Consider the following 19,158-nt stretch of genomic DNA (forward strand, 5'->3'; position numbering starts at 1 on the left):
GTGTGTTACGTGGCCACACACCTGCAACAATATGTGAAGAGTGTTTTGTTTCGTTGCTATTCCCTCTCGGACCGGTATCAAACCGGTCTAATTTCCGGTTTACCCACATATTAATGTAAAAAAATAATTCTGTACAATAACCGGTTTGGTTTAAACAAAGACTCGCTAGTCGCAACGCCTGAAAGCTAAACACAGTCACAGAGAGTCCCTCCCGCGTCTACCAAAGAACGGATAAAGTCTCTCTCTATCGTTCAGTGTGGAGAAGAAGATGCTGACGAGTCCCAGCAACGCGCTTCACAGCACTCCGCACTTCTGGCCTATTCGCCGGAGCAGGCTTCTTCTCCGTCCCCGGAACTTCCCTCGTTTCCACTCCGGCGGAGCAAACTTCTGCTCGCTCTCTCTCCTCTCCGCAAGAAGTGGGTCGAGTCCTAGATTCAGCGTCAGAGCTCTAGCTGGGCCAGATGCTTCCGAGGACGGTTTAGCTTTTCCTAACCACGTGTCCGTCAAAATCCCTTTCGGAAACAGAGAGGTAAAGTCTCTTCATTTTTTGATTCGGAGATGTTTGGTTGTGTAAAGTGAGATACTTTATAGTATTTGAGACTCTTATCTCTATAATTGAGAAGCAAAGGTAGCTCCTTTTGATGTATGTGTTGAACCCATTTTCTTTTTTTTTTTGTATTGTGTAGATTTTGGTAGAGACTGGTCTGATGGGAAGACAAGCAAGTTCTGCAGTTACTGTGACAGATGGAGAAACTGTAAGTCTGTTTCTTTCATTCAAATGCCAAAACTTTATACTCTTTTTTCACTATTAAGTCCATTTTATTATCTTCTTTTACCTGTCACTGTAGATTGTCTACACATCAGTTTGTCTAGCTGATGTCCCTAGTGAGCCTTCAGATTTTCTCCCCCTTTATGTTCATTATCAGGAGCGGTTCTCAGCTGTTGGCCGAACTAGGTAAGCATTTTTTTTAATTCAATTCTTTGTAGGAGTTTTTTTTTTTTACATCATAGCTTAAATGAAACTTCTTCTTGTGGTACAGTGGTGGATTTTTTAAGCGAGAAGGGAGAACCAAAGATCACGAGGTATTAAATGATGGTTGCTTACTTATACATCTTCATCCTTGTTAACATGTTTCTACTTTTTGGGTCTGTGCAGGTTCTGATTTGTAGGTTGATTGATAGACCTCTACGCCCCACTATGCCCAAAGGTTTCTACAACGAAACTCAGATATTATCCTGGGTATATGCTTCTTTGCTTTGTTTAGTTTTGTGATTTTCATGAACATGACTTGCATTTTTTTTATTACTACTTAACCATATAAGAAGATGAATGTATTCATTTAATTGTTTGTGGTTTGTTTCAGGTTTTGAGTTACGACGGGTTACACGCACCTGATGCTTTAGCTGTTACATCTGCTGGAATAGCTGTGTATGTAGGATCATCTCGCTTCCATTTTAACATGAACGAAGCTGTTTTTTTTTGTAAACGACATTGACATGGCTTTGTAATACCCACAGAGCTCTTTCAGAAGTACCAAACTCAAAGGCGGTTGCAGGAGTTAGAGTCGGTCTTATTGGGGGCGAGTTTATCGTCAACCCAACTGTTAAGGAGATGGAAGAGTCACAGCTAGATTTGTTTCTAGCTGGAACAGATTCTGCTATTTTAACGATAGAGGTCAGAGTTCATTCTATACCTGAGTTTGCAAGATTTGCAAATTTTCTCCTGTTTGTTTGTTTTTTTTTTTATCTTGACTCATCTCTTTGCTCATTGCAGGGATATAGTAATTTTCTTCCTGAGGAAATGCTGGTCAGAGCTGTTAAAGTTGGACAGGTACTTCATTTTCTTAGTGAGATTATTTTCAATTTTCTAAAATCTGGATTTGGTACTGAGTGTGAGACTTTTCTATTTTTTTACCAGGATGCAGTACAAGCTACATGCACTGCTATTGAAGCTTTAGCAAAGAAATATGGAAAGCCCAAGATGGTTGATGCTATCAGATTACCACCTCCTGAGCTTTACAACCATGTGAAAGTATGTTTCTGTTTTGTTTTGCAAGAATGTGATATTATCTTCTAAATTTAGTGATCAAATCAATTATTTTTCCGCACACAGGAACTTGCTGGTGAGGAATTGAGCAAAGCGCTACAGATTAAGAGCAAAATAGCAAGAAGGAAAGCAATAACTTCACTGGAAGAAAAGGTTTTGACGATACTGACTGAGAAGGGATATATCGTTGATGAGGCAGCATTTGGAACCACAGAAGCACAACCGGAGCTGTTGGAGGATGAAGATGAGGACGAGGAAGTTGTTCCTGAAGGTGAGGTGGACCAAGGTGATGTTCACATAAGGCCCATCCCTAGGAAACCTATTCCTTTGGTGAGTCACTTAACATTTCTCTACATGGTAGCTTGAAACTGAGCTTTTATCTTTTTTTTCTTTTATGCTAACAAACAATGTGATTGCCCTTGTGTAGCTATTTTCAGAAGTAGATGTGAAGCTGGTCTTCAAAGAAGTATCGTCAAAGCTCCTGAGGAGGCGAATTGTTGAGGTATATTTCATCTGATTCGGTGGTATCTCTTCTAATTACGCACATCTTTGATTCCATTTTACCTCTTTCTCATGGACAGGGAGGTAAAAGAAGTGATGGTCGAACTCCGGATGGGATCCGGCCAATTAACTCTAGATGTGGTCTGCTTCCAAGAGCACATGGCAGTTCTCTTTTCACACGTGGTGAAACGCAGGTAACAGAGAAATTTATGTGAAGGAAGTTGGTTATTCTATGCTTAAGGTAAGGTAACACTTTTGTATGATTCATTCAGGCACTGGCAGTTGTTACTCTTGGTGATAAACAGATGGCACAGAGAATTGACAACCTTGAGGGTTCTGATGAATACAAGAGGTTTTATCTTCAGGTCTCTTCCATATTCTGACCTTCTTTGTACTCTTGTTAGTGTTATTTACAGATTACTTTAAAGGTTTTCTACACAATCTGTAGCATTTAACATAAATATTCAATGCTTAGTCTTTTCTTTCATTTTCTTGTTGAGCTTAAAGAAAATTTCTAAGCAACTCATTTTTGATGTTTCAGTACACTTTTCCTCCATCGTCAGTTGGTGAAGTTGGACGAATTGGAGCACCGGGTAGAAGAGAAATAGGTCATGGGACACTGGCAGAACGAGCATTGGAGACTATATTACCTAGTGATGATGATTTTCCTTACACTATACGTGTTGAGAGTACAATACTTGAAAGCAATGGTTCTTCAAGGTCAGCTTTATTTTCTTTCCTTGCCTGTAGGATCTGAGCGTGCCAAGTTTGTATGAGTGATTGATTGATTTGTGCTTGCTATAACAGCATGGCATCTGTTTGTGGCGGTTGCTTGGCTTTGCAAGATGCTGGAGTTCCAGTCAAATGCTCTGTTGCTGGCATTGCAATGGGAATGGTTTGGGATACAGAAGAATTTGGCGGTGATGGGTCTCCCCTTATCCTTTCTGACATCACTGGAGCTGAAGACGCATCTGGTGATATGGACTTTAAGGTCAGAAAAAAATATAAAGGACTCTCTTTCAGTGTCCTTTGCATTGAACTTGAATGCTGACGTCTTTGATTTGTTTCACTAGGTTGCTGGGAATGAGGATGGTGTTACCGCGTTTCAGATGGACATTAAGGTTATTCTCCATTCCTCAACTTACACTACTGAAATGGTTTAAATGGCAATAGATGAATCTGTTAGTAACTTTCTTGTGTGTTTCCTTTTTCTTTTCTGTAATCATGAACTTAGGTAGGAGGAATCACTTTGGAGATAATGGAAAAGGCTCTGATACAGGCAAAAGCTGGGCGTCGCTATATTCTTGGTAAGAAATTCTAGAAAGTTTTGTCTTAAAGATGTAATAAACTAATTTTTCTTCTTTCCTTGCAGCTGAAATGGCAAAGTGCTCGCCGCCTCCTACGTTGAGTCTCTCAAAATACGCTCCGTTGATACTTATTATGAAGGTTTGGCTTAAACTCATTTCCTTAGAGTTACTAAGTCTAACACCTAATTAGCTTAATGCTAAAGATTGTTGGCTTTTCATGTGTTGTAGGTCCATCCAAGCAAAGTATACTCTCTTATTGGTTCTGGTGGGAAGAAAGTAAAGAGCATCATTGAAGAATCAGGAGTTGAAGCCATTGATATGCAAGATGATGGAACTGTAAGATTTACAGGATTTTGTTTTCCCATTCTTCTTAATCTTTTTTTTTTGTAAATTATGGGTGTTTCATCATCTTTTAACGTTTTGACATTTATCTTTGTTAAGGTCAAAATTATGGCAAACGATATAGCGAGTCTGGAGAGGGCGAAAGCGATAATCAGTGGATTGACAATGGTTCCAGCTGTTGGTGATATCTATAGGCATGTCTTTCTTTGTTTTTTTCACCTTGTTAGGAATCTACATTTGGAGTCTGACTTTTCTTTGTTTTTTTTATCAGGAATTGTGAAATCAAATCAATGGCTCCTTATGGTGCCTTTGTAGAGATTGCACCTGGGAGAGAAGGACTTTGCCATGTCAGTGAGCTAAGTGCTGAATGGCTTGCCAAACCAGAGGATGTGAGTCTAACCCATTGATCCCTTACCTTTTGTAGAAAGTTTATCTTTTATACTCTTCATTAATCTTGTCCTTTCAGGCCTATAATATAGGAGACCGCATTGATGTCAAACTAATAGAGGTCAGCCATGCGTCTCTGTAACTCATGGAGACATTATAATTGAATGACTTATTGAAACAGAGAAACATTGGTAATACAGGTGAATGAAAAAGGTCAGCTTCGGCTTAGTGTACGAGCTCTACTTCCGGAATCAGAGTCAGACAAAGACAGCCAGAAACAGCCACCAACAACTGGTGATTCTACCAAGAGTTCACCAAGGAAGTATGTAAATCCTTCGTTGAAGGACCGTGCAGCTACAGGAGCATCTGGGGATGAACTTGTCTGGAAGAAGAAAGATGTCAGTAGAGTATCCAGTGGTGATAAGCCAATGAAAAGCAGTAGCAACGAAGAAGATAGAGGCAGCTTAGTCAATGATGAAGCCACAATCAGCTAGTGAATGCAAACAGGATCACTATCTATATCTGTTTCTTGTGAAGAATCCTTACGAGAGGAAGAGAGTTATTCCAACGGAACCACATGTGAGACTTAAGGAATCTTGATTCTTGTTTTTGTTTCGGGAGTTGACAGGTGTGGATAAGCAGCATATAGCTTTTCTTAATTTTAATAATGAGATATATGTTGGCAAGCAAGGGGGTGTCAAAATGGGTCAAATGGGTCGTCAACTCAATTCATACTCCAAATAGGTTTATTGTTAATGAATTATGGGTCAACTCAACCCATTTAATAAATGGGTTAATGGTTGATCATCAACCCAACATCTTTATAATGAATTATTTTTAATTTAAGATCAAGTTGATCGAAATGACAAAACGTTTTTTGTGGTTTAGGCGAAAAAATGCATTTTTGCGAGAAAATGAATTTTTCCAATTTCGTCGGGAAAACTCGTTTAGTGGTTTTGGTGGAAAACACGTTTTTACGATTTAGGCACGAAAACATGTTTTCGTGGAAAAACAAGTTTTTGCAGTTTTGGCGGAAAAACACATTTTGTGGTTTTAGCGGAAAAATATGTTTTTGCGGATTTGATGGGAAAACACGTTTTTGGGTTTTGGCGGGAAAACGCGATTTTTCGGAAAAACGCGGTTTTGCAGGAAAACGAGTTTTACAGTATTGGTGGGAAAATGAGTTTTGTGGTTTTGGCGGGAAAACACATTTTTGCGGATTTTGCGGAAAAATGAGTTTTTCTTTTTGCAGTTTTGGCGGAAAAACGCTTTTTGTGGTTGTCGGGAAAACACTTTTTCTGGTTTTGGCGGGAAAACACTTTTGTGGTTTTGGCGGGAAAATGTGTTTTTGCGGGAATGAGTTTTCTTAATTTTGGCGGGAAAACGCGTTAAGTGGTTTTGGCGGAAAAACGCGTTTTTGCGGTTTTTGCGAGAACGCATTTTTGTGGGAAAACTCGTTTTGAGTTTTGGCGGGAAAACTCGTTATGTAGTTTTGGCGAGAAAACACGTTATTGGCGGAAAACGAGTTTTTGCAGTTTTGGCGGAAAAACGCATTTTCTGCAAAAACGCGTTTTGTGGTTTTGGCGGGAAAACGCGATTTTGTGGTTTTTGGGGGAAAAAGCGTTTTTGCGGTTTTGGTGGGAAACACAGTTTTGCGGGAAAACTGATTTTCATAGTTTTGCGGGAAAACTGATTTTTACAGTTTTGGCGGAAAATTACGTTTTTGCGATTTTGGCGGGAAAATGCATTTTTGCGGTTTTCGTGGGAAAACATATTTTTTTGCGGTTTTGGTGGGAAAACGCGTTTTTGCGGGAAAATTGGTTTTTCTGTTTTGGCGGAAAATTGCGTTTTGTGGTTTTGGCGGGAAAATGCGTTTTTGCGGTTTTGGCGGGAAACATGTTTTTGAGGAAAACGAGTTTTTGCAGTTTTGGCGGAAAAACGTATTTTCACGGTTTTAGCGGAAAACGTATTTTTGCGGTTTTGGCGGGAAACGTATTTTACCATCGAATAAATGATTGGACTTTAGAGAAACTCATGATTTCCCAATTCTATCAAACCTTAGAATTGGGTTTACTCGTGGTTTTTTAATTGAAAACAAAATGGGTCAGAGTTGACCTAACCCAATAAACCTATTAACTTGTTAACCCATTAACATGTTAACCCATTAATCTGTTAACTCATTAACCTATTGGATCAAAAATAAACAGTTCCTTTGGGTTAATGGATCAACCCATGGGTCATGACCTATTTTGACACCCCTATTGGCAAATCTCTGTGTAGTGGAGGATAATTGTGACAACCCGTCCTCTCACTAGGAATCCTGGTTCACAATTCTGTAGGGCATTGATTTTAACCCCTCAATATGAGAAGAAACGTTTCTACATCCACTGGTAAGTTATTAGTGCACTTGGTGTCTATCGAACCTAAGACTTTACCCTTTAACAATATTCTCACAGTATAAATCGTCACTGATTGACCTGCAGATCAACTGGTGACAACTTGTCCTATGGAAATGCAATGGTCAGGTTCTGGGTTCGAAGCCCACCAACAATCTAGTTATGCAGTTAGTGAGAATACATAAGGGAGGGGTTGGAGATGGTGCACTACAGTGCTGTGAGCCTGAGTTAGAATAATGATGTTCGATCAACAGAAAGTATCGATCGATTATTCTAGAGAAATATCGATAGATTGTTCTAAAGGAATATCGATCGATACACTATTCGCTCTGTCGATCGATTATTCTATAGGAATATCGATTGATGTGCTTTTAGTTAAGCTTTATGCTTGGATTGAATAATGCTCACTAAGGTTTCTAGCTTTTGCCTTATTCTAATAATCTGAGCTCAATAGGATGTATCAGGACGAGGATTCAAGAGTAGTTTGAACCATACAATTCCTAAATTCAGTGTTCTAGTTAGCAATTCTAGAACAAAGCATTAAGATTTTTCTATTGATTAATATCCCAACTAGCAATCCTATAGTTGTGGCTAATCCTTCTAACCTATTTCAACCCTAAACCTAACAATGAAATTATTCCTACACGACTAAATAATTCATAACACACGCAAAAGAATAAAACTGAATAGATACATAAATAGATAGATAAATATATAGATAGATAGATAATAATGGAGTTCCAATCACAAATCTCTTTGGATCTTCTCTCCAACTCTAAAAATCTCTAAAACCTTTTGCTGTGGAAACAAGTAAACAAGAAAGCTCTCTTTGCCTCTAACACTTTTGCAAAGTATATATATCTAGGTAAAAACTCATTAAGGGTAATCTTGTAATTTGTGGTGTCTTGGACTTTAAATCGGCTGGACCAAAACAGGTTTATGCGTACTTCGATGTCGATCGATGTCACAAGGTTTGCATCGATCGATATTGATCTCTCTGTGTCGACCTCTAGCCTTGGTCGATAGTCAGCTTGGGTAGTTTCTTCTTTTCTCTCCAAAAACATCACTGTACTCCAAAACACTTTTGAACTTATAAATATGCTAAATAGACTCTGAAAAATAATAATTAATAATTAAAGACTCATATATTACTGCTAAAAGTGGATAAAATCCATGGTATATCACTTCGCATGCCATGTAATAATCTAATCCAACAACTATGTGTTATTTTTTTTATATAGAAAAACAAAAAATCCAATTAGGTTAAATTTTTTTGATTCAGAAGACTTTTAAGTAAGTCTTATAATAGAAGACTTCCTAAACGACTTACTTGTAAGTTACTTAGAAGACTTCAATATTTTTAGCAGTGCGAGTTGAAACCAAACCGCTGGTCTATCAGATTCAACATATTAGAGACGCCAGCATCGTCTTCGTCGTCTGTCCATTCGTACTCTGGTGCAATGTTTGTCTCACCGTTCGCATCTAACATGACAGACTGAACTAATGCCTGCATTTCACCAAACATTATGACATTACATTTTGTTAGATGCAGTGAAATTCACAGCTACAAAATTGTTAATATGCTCTCGATATAGAAATGGATACCTTCTCTGCAGCATCTGTGTCGCGGGCGTGCCCAGGGCTTATGCCTTTTCTACCCAGTTTGTCACTCTCATTGGTATCATCGTCGTCAGAGCCAGAGGAACCTCCTTCGTGCACCACTTCGGTGAGCTCAGGTACACATTCGACGATGACAAGTTGGAGAGCAAGTACAAATCCCTTAAGAGCAATTGTGTTATGGGATAGGGAAACTTCCTTTCTCTCCTTTATGCTGGACATCAACATGTCGAATGAGACCCTCCCCACGGATACGCTAAGAATGCATCCAGATCTTTGATTTTCTCAGTGCATTCTTTCGAGATCCGCGGTGCATGTGTCGTCGGGAGTATAACGGCGGCCAGCAAGGAGAGGTATGCGTATTTCAACCTGACGTCTTTGTCAACAACCGTTTTCTTCTCCAGCATCCAGAGGACAGATGAGACGGGTACCTCTTTCAATGATCCAAATAGCTCACCCCATCATGGTTTCAACGAAGATTTGGTCTAGTTCTCTGTCTTGTTCAAACATTTATGTAGTAGGGTAGCAGAGTAAAACGACACCATGAACAGTTGCGTCTATTCGCGTCGTTGGTATGTTGCAAATATGGGGAAAATCCGTCGGTAGAGCTCCTAATTTCTCATTATATAACAATTGTTCCATTTTTTTGACCAAAATTACGTTTACTACTTTGAGCAGTATTACACCTAATTGTTTTTATTTTTATTTTTATTTTGTATTAATCAATCATCTCAACCTTTTTCTTTTAGAATTTTAACCTTTTATTTGATTAACATGTTATTTATATAATTATGTATACAATTACATTATTGATATATCTTTTTTTTTTTTTTGACAGCAAACATTTACAGACTCATGTAGACTCTGTAAACCAAGGTGGTAAAACTACATCCATGTGCACGACGAAAGATAGTTGTTGCCGAGCACTCCGTGCCAAGCTATCTGCCCTTTTGTTCTCCGTCCTAGGAACATGAACAATTTCTGAGTTGACAAAACTTTGTCGCAAAATCTTGATATCTTCCAGGTAGCTTTCAAATGCTGGTCATTCCTCTGGTTCCGAAACCATCTTCACCAGTTGAGAACAATCCGTTGCAAACGTAACCTGAAACTGCCTTAAATTTCGCATACATTCCATCGCCCAAATCAAAGCCTCCATCTCCGAATGAAGGGGTGAGAGGGATGCCCTTACATTTCGTGCTCCCAATAAGCCATCAAACCCTGGCAGCGTGCTATGCCATCCTTGTCCTGAAAAAAGATCCTTATCTTTCCAAGAACCATCCGTAAAACACCATCTTCCTATGGTCCCTATATCCGGCCGTACATGTACTTCCTGTACCAATCTACGATCTGCAATAACTTGTGCCTCAGCCCACAATGTTGATTCCACTTCTGCCAATCTCAGCATGTCTCTTGGGTCCATATCTAAATTACTGAACACTTTGTTGTTCCGACCCTTCCAAATATACCATAATATCCATGCAAACTGGTGATCCACCATTTGTGGATTAAGTCTCCAGAATAGATGATCCATATTAGCAAAAAAAGAGCCAATTGGAAAAATGTTTGGATTTGATGGGATCTTGGATAATGCCCACACTTGACGTGCCGGAGGACATTCAAAAAACACATGGTTTATTGATTCCTCCGGAGCTCCGCACCTGGCACAGCAGGTTTCTCCTTGCATCCCTCGTGCTTTTAATGTTTTTGTCACCGCTATACAACCAGATACCAGCTGCCAAAGAAAGTGTTTTAGCTTCAGAGGACACCTCACCTTCCAACAGTATGCCTTAAGGATATCCACATTAGGGCCATAAAAATCAGGTGGTTTCTCCTTATCAGGATAACTCCTTTCTACCTGATATCCTGATTGTACCGTATATTTTCCATTTTTTTGTGAAATGCCATCCATCCCTATCTGCCAATTGATTTCTGCCCAATGGTATACTCTCAATTATTTTTGCATCTTGTGGATCCACCAGGTTCCTAATTGCCTGTACATTCCATGTGCGTGATTCTTGATTAATGAAATAATCTACAGTGAGGTCCGGGTAACTATTATGAAGGTTTTTGTTGGCTGGTCTCGGGCGAGTGAATGGGAGCCAAGGGTCATTACATACTGAAATAGATGATCCTGTTCCTACCCTTTTAATTAGTCCTTTATAAACCAGAGATCTAGCAGAAGTAATGATATTATTGATATATCTTTTATAATGATATGTTAATTGTTTCTCAGAATATTGGTTAAGGAGTATAAAATGTTATTATTACATTATAGACACTATATTTAATAAAAAAAAATACAAAATAAAACACTTATAGTAGTTTCACTTAGTTTTACGAGTTAGATAAATTCATTTAGTTTGACGGATTTTAAATAGGTTATTAGATTTAAAAATATTTATTAAATATGATATTGGTTTTAGGATTTTTGGATCGATCCTGAGTCGGGTTTTTTGGATACAAATATTCTTAACTAATTATGTAAAGTCAGCACAAAGAAAATATAATTTGTTACAAACTAGAAAAATAAAATTTAAAAATAGTTTTTGACATGACACAAATATGTAGTTATGAAACTTGACATATTTAATATAGTTACCAACAGTTATATTAGATTAAATAAATATTAAATAATAAAATGATTACAAATAAAACACAAATATAAAAATTAATGTTTTCAATAAAAATTACTAAAAAATATATCCACCATTTAAAAGGGCGGGTCAAAATCTAGTTATATATTAAAATGTTAAAACAAACTTATTTTACAATGAAATTTTTTCTCTACAATAACATTTAGTATTAGAAAATATTTTTTTTAAACACATTTCAATTGATTGTAAAATTATGAGAGCAATTAAAGCATCACCAACAACCAGAGGTCCAGATACAACTAATGCATCACTATTAATATAATTGAAATAAACTATTAATCTATGAACACAAATAAAATTGGTTAGCTTCCGAAGAAACTCCACACTGAAGCGGTCGACACGATTCTTGTGCCTCCTTTCTCAGAAATAAACTTACACATACTTACATACACGTCACACATACATACGTATATAGTGATATCAGATGATGCGACTACACAATTTGTTATTAGTAGTCATTGTAATCGGAAATTTGCAAACCTTTTGATCAGACACTTATCCTCCTTCCTCCACAAGTTTTATGACACTTAAGTTTATAGATTAATCATATGACAAATTAAGAACTCTTCGAAAAACATTCATTCATAGTACTATGAACTATATATTAACGAACCTAACATAATTTGGCTCTTATAAACTAGTAAGATAATTAATGGCTTTTCCTTTACTAGTATGCTGAGTTGGTGCAAGTTTGACCCATTGAAATGAAAATTTATAATATCCTGGAAAATGAGTGATGTTAAGAACATTCGCGTAAAACTACCAAAACTTCAAGACCCATATGAGTGACGTACAACTAAGTCTCCGATGGCTTATTTCCAACACAAACCAAAAAACCCAAAAGTATTCTTCCACCTCTCCCTTCTATATAAATGCATACAAATGAATTACTCTTATCATCCACTCATCGGCAAATTAAGAAAAAGAGAACATTAAGATGGCGTCTTCTAAAGCATCTTACATGCTTGTCTCTCTCCTTCTCGTTCTTGTGCTTGCCGATATGGATAAAGCCCTGGGTGAACAAATTCAGCTCCGCAACAGCAAATTTATATCGTTACTTAAGCCGCCCGTAGGTGAACAAATTCTTCTTTTTTTCTTTAAACAAAATCATCACTATCTTATTTTATTAGTTTGATTTTTTTTTCATTTGAAAAAGGGAATTAGAAAAATCCGAACATTAAGATTTTTGATTACTTTAGTTCATAACTTACTAAATTATGTTAAAAAAGAAGAAGATAAATCAGAAAGTTGAATCTACTGTTCTTTTTTTGTCCCGACCAAAATTTACTGTTAAAATGAATAAAATAAAACAAGTTTAGTTGTACCACGATCCAATATGGCCTCAAGTTGGGATTATTCGAAATGATCAGTTTACCAAACCTTGGCACTGTAGTACATATGATTAACTAATGCGTTTGGGTGGTTTTGGTACAGAAAAAGCCCTTTCTAAGATTTTTGGGGCTAGAGAGAAGGAGCTGGCGAAATATTTTAAAAAAGTCCAGGACGCGGCGGGCGCTATACCTCCACCCCCTCCATCGCCGGCATGCAAACCTAAGGACGATGAATGTAAGGGAAAAGTGATCAAACTGAACAAACAGAACCTGAGCAAACAGATCAATGACTTGTTGAAGAAGTTATGCAAACCTAATGGCAACGTATGTAACAGAAAGAATAAACTACTGATCGAGGACTTATTGAAGAAGGCATGCAAACCTAATAATGAAGTCGTATGTAAGATAAATTTTATCAAACGTATCAATGACTTCTTGAAGAAGGCAAAATCCCCTCCATCGCCTTGAAGGTTTTCCAAAGCCAAAAACAAATGATTCCACAAATTTCTTGATGAAAAAATATTTTCACAAGTTGTCACCATAAATGTACTTCTGAAAATTTCTTGCAAAATAAAAGATATTATGCCACATGGAATGATGGTATGATATGATATGTTGTTATAAGTTTTAAGCTATTGTAAAACTGTGTTATTTTAATTTTCTTATAAATTATATAATCCCTATGCATCCTCTCTAATTTTATGTAGTAGCTTAGTGTGAGTAAAGCATATATTAACTGCGACGATTTTACTAAACACTTAGTATATGATGTATAACCAAATACGTTAGAATAAATAAAAAGGTAATTCAAGTCCTTAGACATAATAAAATCTAATATCTATCTAGTCCAATTCTATTTAGTATGAAGTTTTTTTAGAGTAATGATCTAAAAAACAAAATCCTTGAGGGTTTAAATCCAAAACGGACAATATCATACTAAGCGGACGTCTGGTTCTAATTGACCGTTTGGCCCACATCACGGACATCCGGTTTTGCTTTAGTAGAGCATTTTGGTCTCCAGCACATCTGGTTCAGGAGTGCATTCGGTCCATTGCAACATAATTGCTCGATGTAATACAAATGTAGCCATAGAAAGATATTGTGTTGAGTCACATGTATGATAATGTTGCAATTCACATTGAAGTATCGGGACCATATTGATTTAACTTATCATCTCCTACGTGACAAGTTTAAATGGGTCATTTAGTCAAGTCACATATATTCATATTTAACTTAGATCAACATCATATATGATTATTCAAGCGTTTCCACTAGAACCGCATTCAGACCTTGTTTGCCAGTCTTGAGTACGGTACGGGTACGACGGTTAGTATTTGATTTTAATCTCCTCCTCCATCAGAAAGTCCGAACTAACAGCTTCGTTTAAAGACATTGAGAGGCGTGACTAGACTTTGTTCATCTCTCTCTCTTACACAGTGTCCTTTGTTACGCATAGGCTAGTTTTGAGCATTTTATACACATGTTCGTTATGGTATCGCGTAGGTTCAGGTCGAAGCAAAAGATTAATTAATTTTAGCAAACAAAGTGTGTTTCTGTTTTATAACGTCTAAATTTGACAAAATAAAATGTTATATAATCAATCAAATTTGTATAATTCATTTTTTAATTAAAAAATTAAGAAATTGAACTCTTTACCTTTGAATTTAATAATTTATTAAAAATATGAGTGGAACGAATTATGATAATCTCCTGCAAAATGAGTATGCTATAAATTGATGCAAGTTTGACCCAATGAAATATGATAATATCCTGGAAATGAGGGATGTTAAAATAAAGCAAGAAACTTCGCCTAAACTACCAAAACTTCAAGACCCATGACGTACTGACGTAAGTCTTCGATGGCTTATTTCCACCACAAACCAAAAAGCCCAAAAGTATTTTTCCACCTCTCCCTTCTATATAAAGAATGCATACAAATGAATTACGCGTATCATCCACTCATCGGTAAATAAAGAAAAAAAGAACATTAAGATGGCATTTTCTGAAATATCCTACATGCTTGTTTCTCTCCTTCTTTTCGTTCTTGCATGTGCTTTCCGATATGGATAAAGCCCTGGGTGAACCAATCCAGCTTCGCAACCGCAGATTTTAGTTGGTCTTCTTTCTTTTTTGGTCTTTGTGAAAATCAGTTTTTTGTCTTTATACAAAATCTTCACCATCTCATTTTATTAGCTTGTGTTTTGCATTTGAGGAAAGAGAATAAAATCCCAACATTAAAATTTGATTACTTTAGTTCATATCTTACTAAATAATGTTTTTTAACTGTTCTTTTTTGTTCAGACAAAAATTTACTGTTAAGATGAAAAAGTAAAACAAGTTTAGTAGTACCAGGATCAAATATGGCGTCAAGTTGGGATTATTAGAAATGATCGAAAAATGACCAGTTTACCAAACCTTGACATTGTAGTACATATGATTAACTAATGCGATAGAGGCAGCGTAGACAATGGTGAAGCTACAATCAGCTAGTACATTCAAACAGGATCAGTGTTCATATCTGTTTCTTGTGAAGACTCCTTACGAAAGGATGGGAGTTTCTTCCAACGGAACCACCTGTGAGACTTGACAAATTTTGATTCTTGTTTTTGTTTTAGAACTGCAAGGTGTTAGACAAGTAGCATGTAGTTTCTTATGTTTTATGAGATATGTATGTTGGCAAGTCCCTGTTTGGAGGAGGATAACATTTTGAACAGAACATAGTTGGGAGATTCTTAGGCATTAAATCCTTTTTTTTGTCGTCTTATACTGATGATGAGTGTTTAGTTTATCCTAGTGTCTCCAATCATTACAAATATATAAAAGAAGTAATACATCAAACACTAGACCGGTTCCTAGGATAATTGTTTCTGGTTTGTTTCATCCACAAGACCACAACATCCGACCATGGGAACATGTAATCTACAAGATCTCAGCACCAATGTCTTCCCTACTTGAGCTTAGGTGAGCTGTTGACAACCGATGAAGAACGTAGACGTCAAAATATCTACGACAAACTCAGGTAACACAATCCTTCTCTTCAGCTCTTTTATGTCATACGTGAGCACCTCCCTTCAGGACAAGCTTGCTTAAGAATAAACATCGACGCCAAAAGAATTGGGAATGTTTGCTAAATTTATAAACCATTCTTGTGATGGTGGAAATCTCTCCACTGTCCAATTGAGAAGCTCGGGGGCTTTGCTTCCTCTGCTCTGTTTCTTTGCAGCAATGGATATGGTTGCAAATTATTGAGCAATTAGTCTTGATACATATCAAGGTAATTAATTAGTAGCCTTATAGAGTTGTTTAAATTAATGTTTGTATGAGATACATATACTTTAAAACTAGGTGTTTCGCCCGCACGTGCGGGCATAGAGATTTATAACTACTTATTAATACATGTATTACTAATTAAAAAATAATTTAAATTGTTATTTATGTTTTTATTGAAAATTCTTATGTATTAGAAATTTTTAAAATTCTTTTGTGCACTATATTCATTTTTAATAAATAAGATATAAATCTTAGAGATCACTTGATATTCTCTTTCAATTATATAAAAAATAATAATTTTACTTAATATTTAGTTATGTATTTTCTGTTTTTAAACTTTTAACCATTTTATTAAAATATATATTTTTGTATAACAACACAATATTGTTCTAAAAAAGGATAACAACAAAATATATATAGGAATTATCTTTTTATTTTAAATATATTTCTAAGTTATGGATAATTTTTATTTTTATTAATTGTAAACACTTATCTAATCAAATAAACACTAAATTCGTTTTTTATTTTATCTAATTTATTTAATTTATTTATTAAGGGTATAAATGATATTAACTGTGCTAACTTTTAACTTTTAAATTTTAATATAAATAAAAATTCGTTTTTAATTATATTTATAACTGAAAAATATGTTTCAAGATAACAACACAATGTAAAAAATTATCTTTTTGAAAAAAATATATATTATTATTGGCAATTCGTTTTTAATTATATTTATAACTGAAAAATATGTTTCAAGATAACAACACAATGTAAAAAATTATCTTTTTGAAAAAAATATATATTATTATTGGCAATTCGTTTTTAATTATATTTATAACTGAAAATTATGTTTTAAGATAACAACACAATGTAAAAATTATCTTTTTGAAAAAAAAATATTATTATTAAAAATTCGTTTTTAATTATATTTATAACTGAAAAATATGTTTTAAGATAACAACACAATGTAAAAATTATCTTTTTGAAAAAAAAATAATCTTATAAATAAAAATTCATTTTCGATTATATAGTTAATTATAGATAAATTCATTAAGGGTAGTATAGATATTAAACGCTCTAACTTTTAACGTGAGAACTCCGTTGCTAAAATTTACTTCGCAAATAATAGTATAGATTTCATAAAATTATATATATAAACTTTAGAAAGTTAGGAAATTATAAAAAAAAAGGGAAGAAGGTTGTGAAGGAAAGGAGCACGAGAGACATGAAGGTTGGTTAGTTTCCAAAGAACTCCACACGAAACGGTCAACACGATTCTTGTGCCTCTCCTCCTTCAGACATAAACATACACATCACACAGTACGTACGTACGTATCCAGACGAATACGATAATTAATCAGATGGTGCTACTACTCGTCGCAAAAGATTATTTTATAGTAGTATTAACGAACCTAACATATTTAGAACATGTACGTATCCATATTGATGTATGATTGGTTGTTCAAAATATAAGATATCGTGTACTTCATGTATTTTCAATGAAAATAGAAGTCTATTTCTATACTCTTTTCCTAGCAATTGAGTATACTTCTGGGTTAGAATTACATAATTTAATAGACGTTAGCAATCCCAATAATTACTTAACCCCAACCATGCATCTCATTTTATCTACTTCCAAAAGTTTTCCCTTTTTGGAAACGTTTATTAGTGCTCATCTTTTATGATCTATATATATAAAGTTTGTTTTTTTCTCTTCTTCTAACAAATGGTATATAGCTTTTGCGACACGTGTTATCTATGTATTTTTTATTAGTTTTTTTTTCTTTTAGATTATTGCAGTTTGGCCAAGTACTTTCTAGTATTGATATTAAGTACATGGTAAATTAGGGGGTTGTCCGTGTTTCGCGCATAATATTTTTTTTATTGTTCATAAATATGATTTTCTGATGATGTGATTATGTGGTCAGTATTTATTTGTGAAGAACATTATTTGATGTTTTATTACGTTATGTAGTAATTGGTAATAATATATTATGTATTCGTCTTTTTAATAATATGTTGTTGTATGTATAATACTACTTGTTAGTGGTGAAGTGAGTTTCTGATGTAAAACATATTGAATTTTAATAACTCTGTCTTTAGGCATTTGTTGAATCTAAAATTAACGGCGTCAAAATTGTATTTTAATTTTTCATATTATTGAACATTACTCTTTTTAGGTGTTTTTTGCACTATCTCCCGTCTTTTGACCTTGAGCCATGACCATTTATATATTTCGTTTATCTCTCTGGTGTGCAGTGCTTCTCACCATCATTGGGAAAAGACTCACTTCCGTGCTCTTGTTTTTCCTCACCTTCTTTTTTTTTGTGATATTATCTAGTATTTGTTATAGATCAAGCATATTAGTTCCATATTGTGCGGTTGTTACTTACGGCGTTGTATGTTATTTCTGTTAATATTGGTCATTTTTTTCCTTAGGTTTTGGCTAAGGTTAGAAACTACATCTTGTTGGGTTGGGTCAACGTTTAGTTGTCATTGATGTTGTTTTCCTCGTTGTTGGTTTGTCGTCAATTGCGTTTGCTCGTCTTGGTTTTCAAGATCGGGTTTTTCTTTATCTAACTTCTATGCTCTTTTTAATAGCTCGAGAATGGCTCCACAGTTTGTTGATTTCATTTTGTCTTTTTTTATCTCTTTGTTCTCTCATCTCGTAGCATCTTTCATCGCTGATCACGTCTCTTGTGGCTCTTCCTTTCGCCATATTTGTTACTTCAGGTCTGGATAGTGTTTTTTCTGTGTATGCTTTGTATGTTAGGAAGGTTGTTTATGGTCTCAAGCTTAAGTTTTGGTTTTTCGGTCGTTGGCTTTCATTCTCACCCACTCAGGTTGTTTATCTTCTTCTCATGCATCCCTTGGTGTTGGTGTGCGGGGTTAGTCTTTTGGAGCTTTGGTTTCTTCTATTCAGAGTTTTGTGGTTCTTCGCTTGCATGAACGCCTTGTATGTGTTAGTTTAGTTTGTGAAGGGCTTCTTATCTCTTAGCTGGTGGTTTTGTTTCTGATGCTTTAGACATGCGTCTTTTTGTTTCGTGGTGACTTTGTTCTTCTGATGATTATTCTTTCTCTGATCCGCATTTTTGGTTTTTGGCGCTGGTGCTTGATCGCGATCCTTTGTGTTCCGGGGATTACTTTGTTTCATATTTTATCTTTTTACCTTTTCTTGGCATCTGCTTGTTATAGCCAAGACATTCTATGGTAAGATGCGATATATTAGTCTTCTTTGTTGATCTTTTTTCAGTTTCAAACCTTTATTAAGTTAGTATTATTATGGAATTTTCCTTTTTTTTTTCT

At 35.5% G+C, this 19,158-nt stretch overlaps 2 protein-coding genes across 3 annotated transcripts; both read left to right on the forward strand.

Annotated features, from left to right (window-relative positions):
- The first annotated feature begins 169 nt into the window (after positions 1-169).
- On the forward strand, positions 170-15,234 carry LOC103859008 (polyribonucleotide nucleotidyltransferase 1, chloroplastic). Of its 2 annotated transcripts, XM_033286292.1 has the most exons (24): positions 170-529; positions 687-755; positions 849-955; positions 1,041-1,083; positions 1,157-1,240; positions 1,365-1,429; positions 1,519-1,675; positions 1,775-1,831; positions 1,919-2,032; positions 2,114-2,377; positions 2,475-2,549; positions 2,629-2,742; positions 2,821-2,913; positions 3,090-3,268; positions 3,356-3,539; positions 3,622-3,669; positions 3,783-3,855; positions 3,921-3,994; positions 4,084-4,191; positions 4,297-4,391; positions 4,469-4,586; positions 4,664-4,705; positions 4,785-5,053; positions 15,048-15,234. In XM_033286292.1, exons 1-24 carry the CDS (start codon positions 269-271, stop codon positions 15,070-15,072), a joined length of 2,718 nt encoding a protein of 905 aa, XP_033142183.1. In that variant the 5' UTR covers positions 170-268; the 3' UTR covers positions 15,073-15,234. The 2 variants fall into 2 exon arrangements, with proteins under 2 accessions (XP_033142183.1, XP_009134738.1); XM_009136490.3 differs by lacking the exon at positions 15,048-15,234 and having other exon boundaries at positions 171-529; positions 4,785-5,274.
- On the forward strand, positions 12,039-13,272 carry LOC103859009. Its single transcript, XM_009136491.3, has 2 exons — positions 12,039-12,324; positions 12,686-13,272. The coding sequence occupies exons 1-2, from the start codon at positions 12,189-12,191 to the stop codon at positions 13,048-13,050; spliced, it is 501 nt and encodes a 166-aa protein (XP_009134739.1). The 5' UTR covers positions 12,039-12,188; the 3' UTR covers positions 13,051-13,272.
- Positions 15,235-19,158: the final 3,924 nt, after the last annotated feature.

The sequence above is a fragment of the Brassica rapa genome, chromosome A03 (genome assembly GCF_000309985.2).
Source record: "Brassica rapa cultivar Chiifu-401-42 chromosome A03, CAAS_Brap_v3.01, whole genome shotgun sequence".
Classification (NCBI taxonomy): domain Eukaryota; kingdom Viridiplantae; phylum Streptophyta; class Magnoliopsida; order Brassicales; family Brassicaceae; genus Brassica; species Brassica rapa.

Bases quoted from the DNA above. Each gene is read 5' to 3' on its own strand.
- LOC103859008 (XM_033286292.1), top strand. From the start codon at position 269: ATGCTGACGAGTCCCAGCAACGCGCTTCACAGCACTCCGCACTTCTGG. The intron at 1,084-1,156 runs GTATTAAATGAT...GGGTCTGTGCAG, and splicing joins GGAGAACCAAAGATCACGAG to GTTCTGATTTGTAGGTTGAT. The intron at 2,378-2,474 runs GTGAGTCACTTA...GCCCTTGTGTAG, and splicing joins CTAGGAAACCTATTCCTTTG to CTATTTTCAGAAGTAGATGT.
- LOC103859009 (XM_009136491.3), top strand. From the start codon at position 12,189: ATGGCGTCTTCTAAAGCATCTTACATGCTTGTCTCTCTCCTTCTCGTT. The intron at 12,325-12,685 runs GTGAACAAATTC...GTTTTGGTACAG, and splicing joins GTTACTTAAGCCGCCCGTAG to AAAAAGCCCTTTCTAAGATT.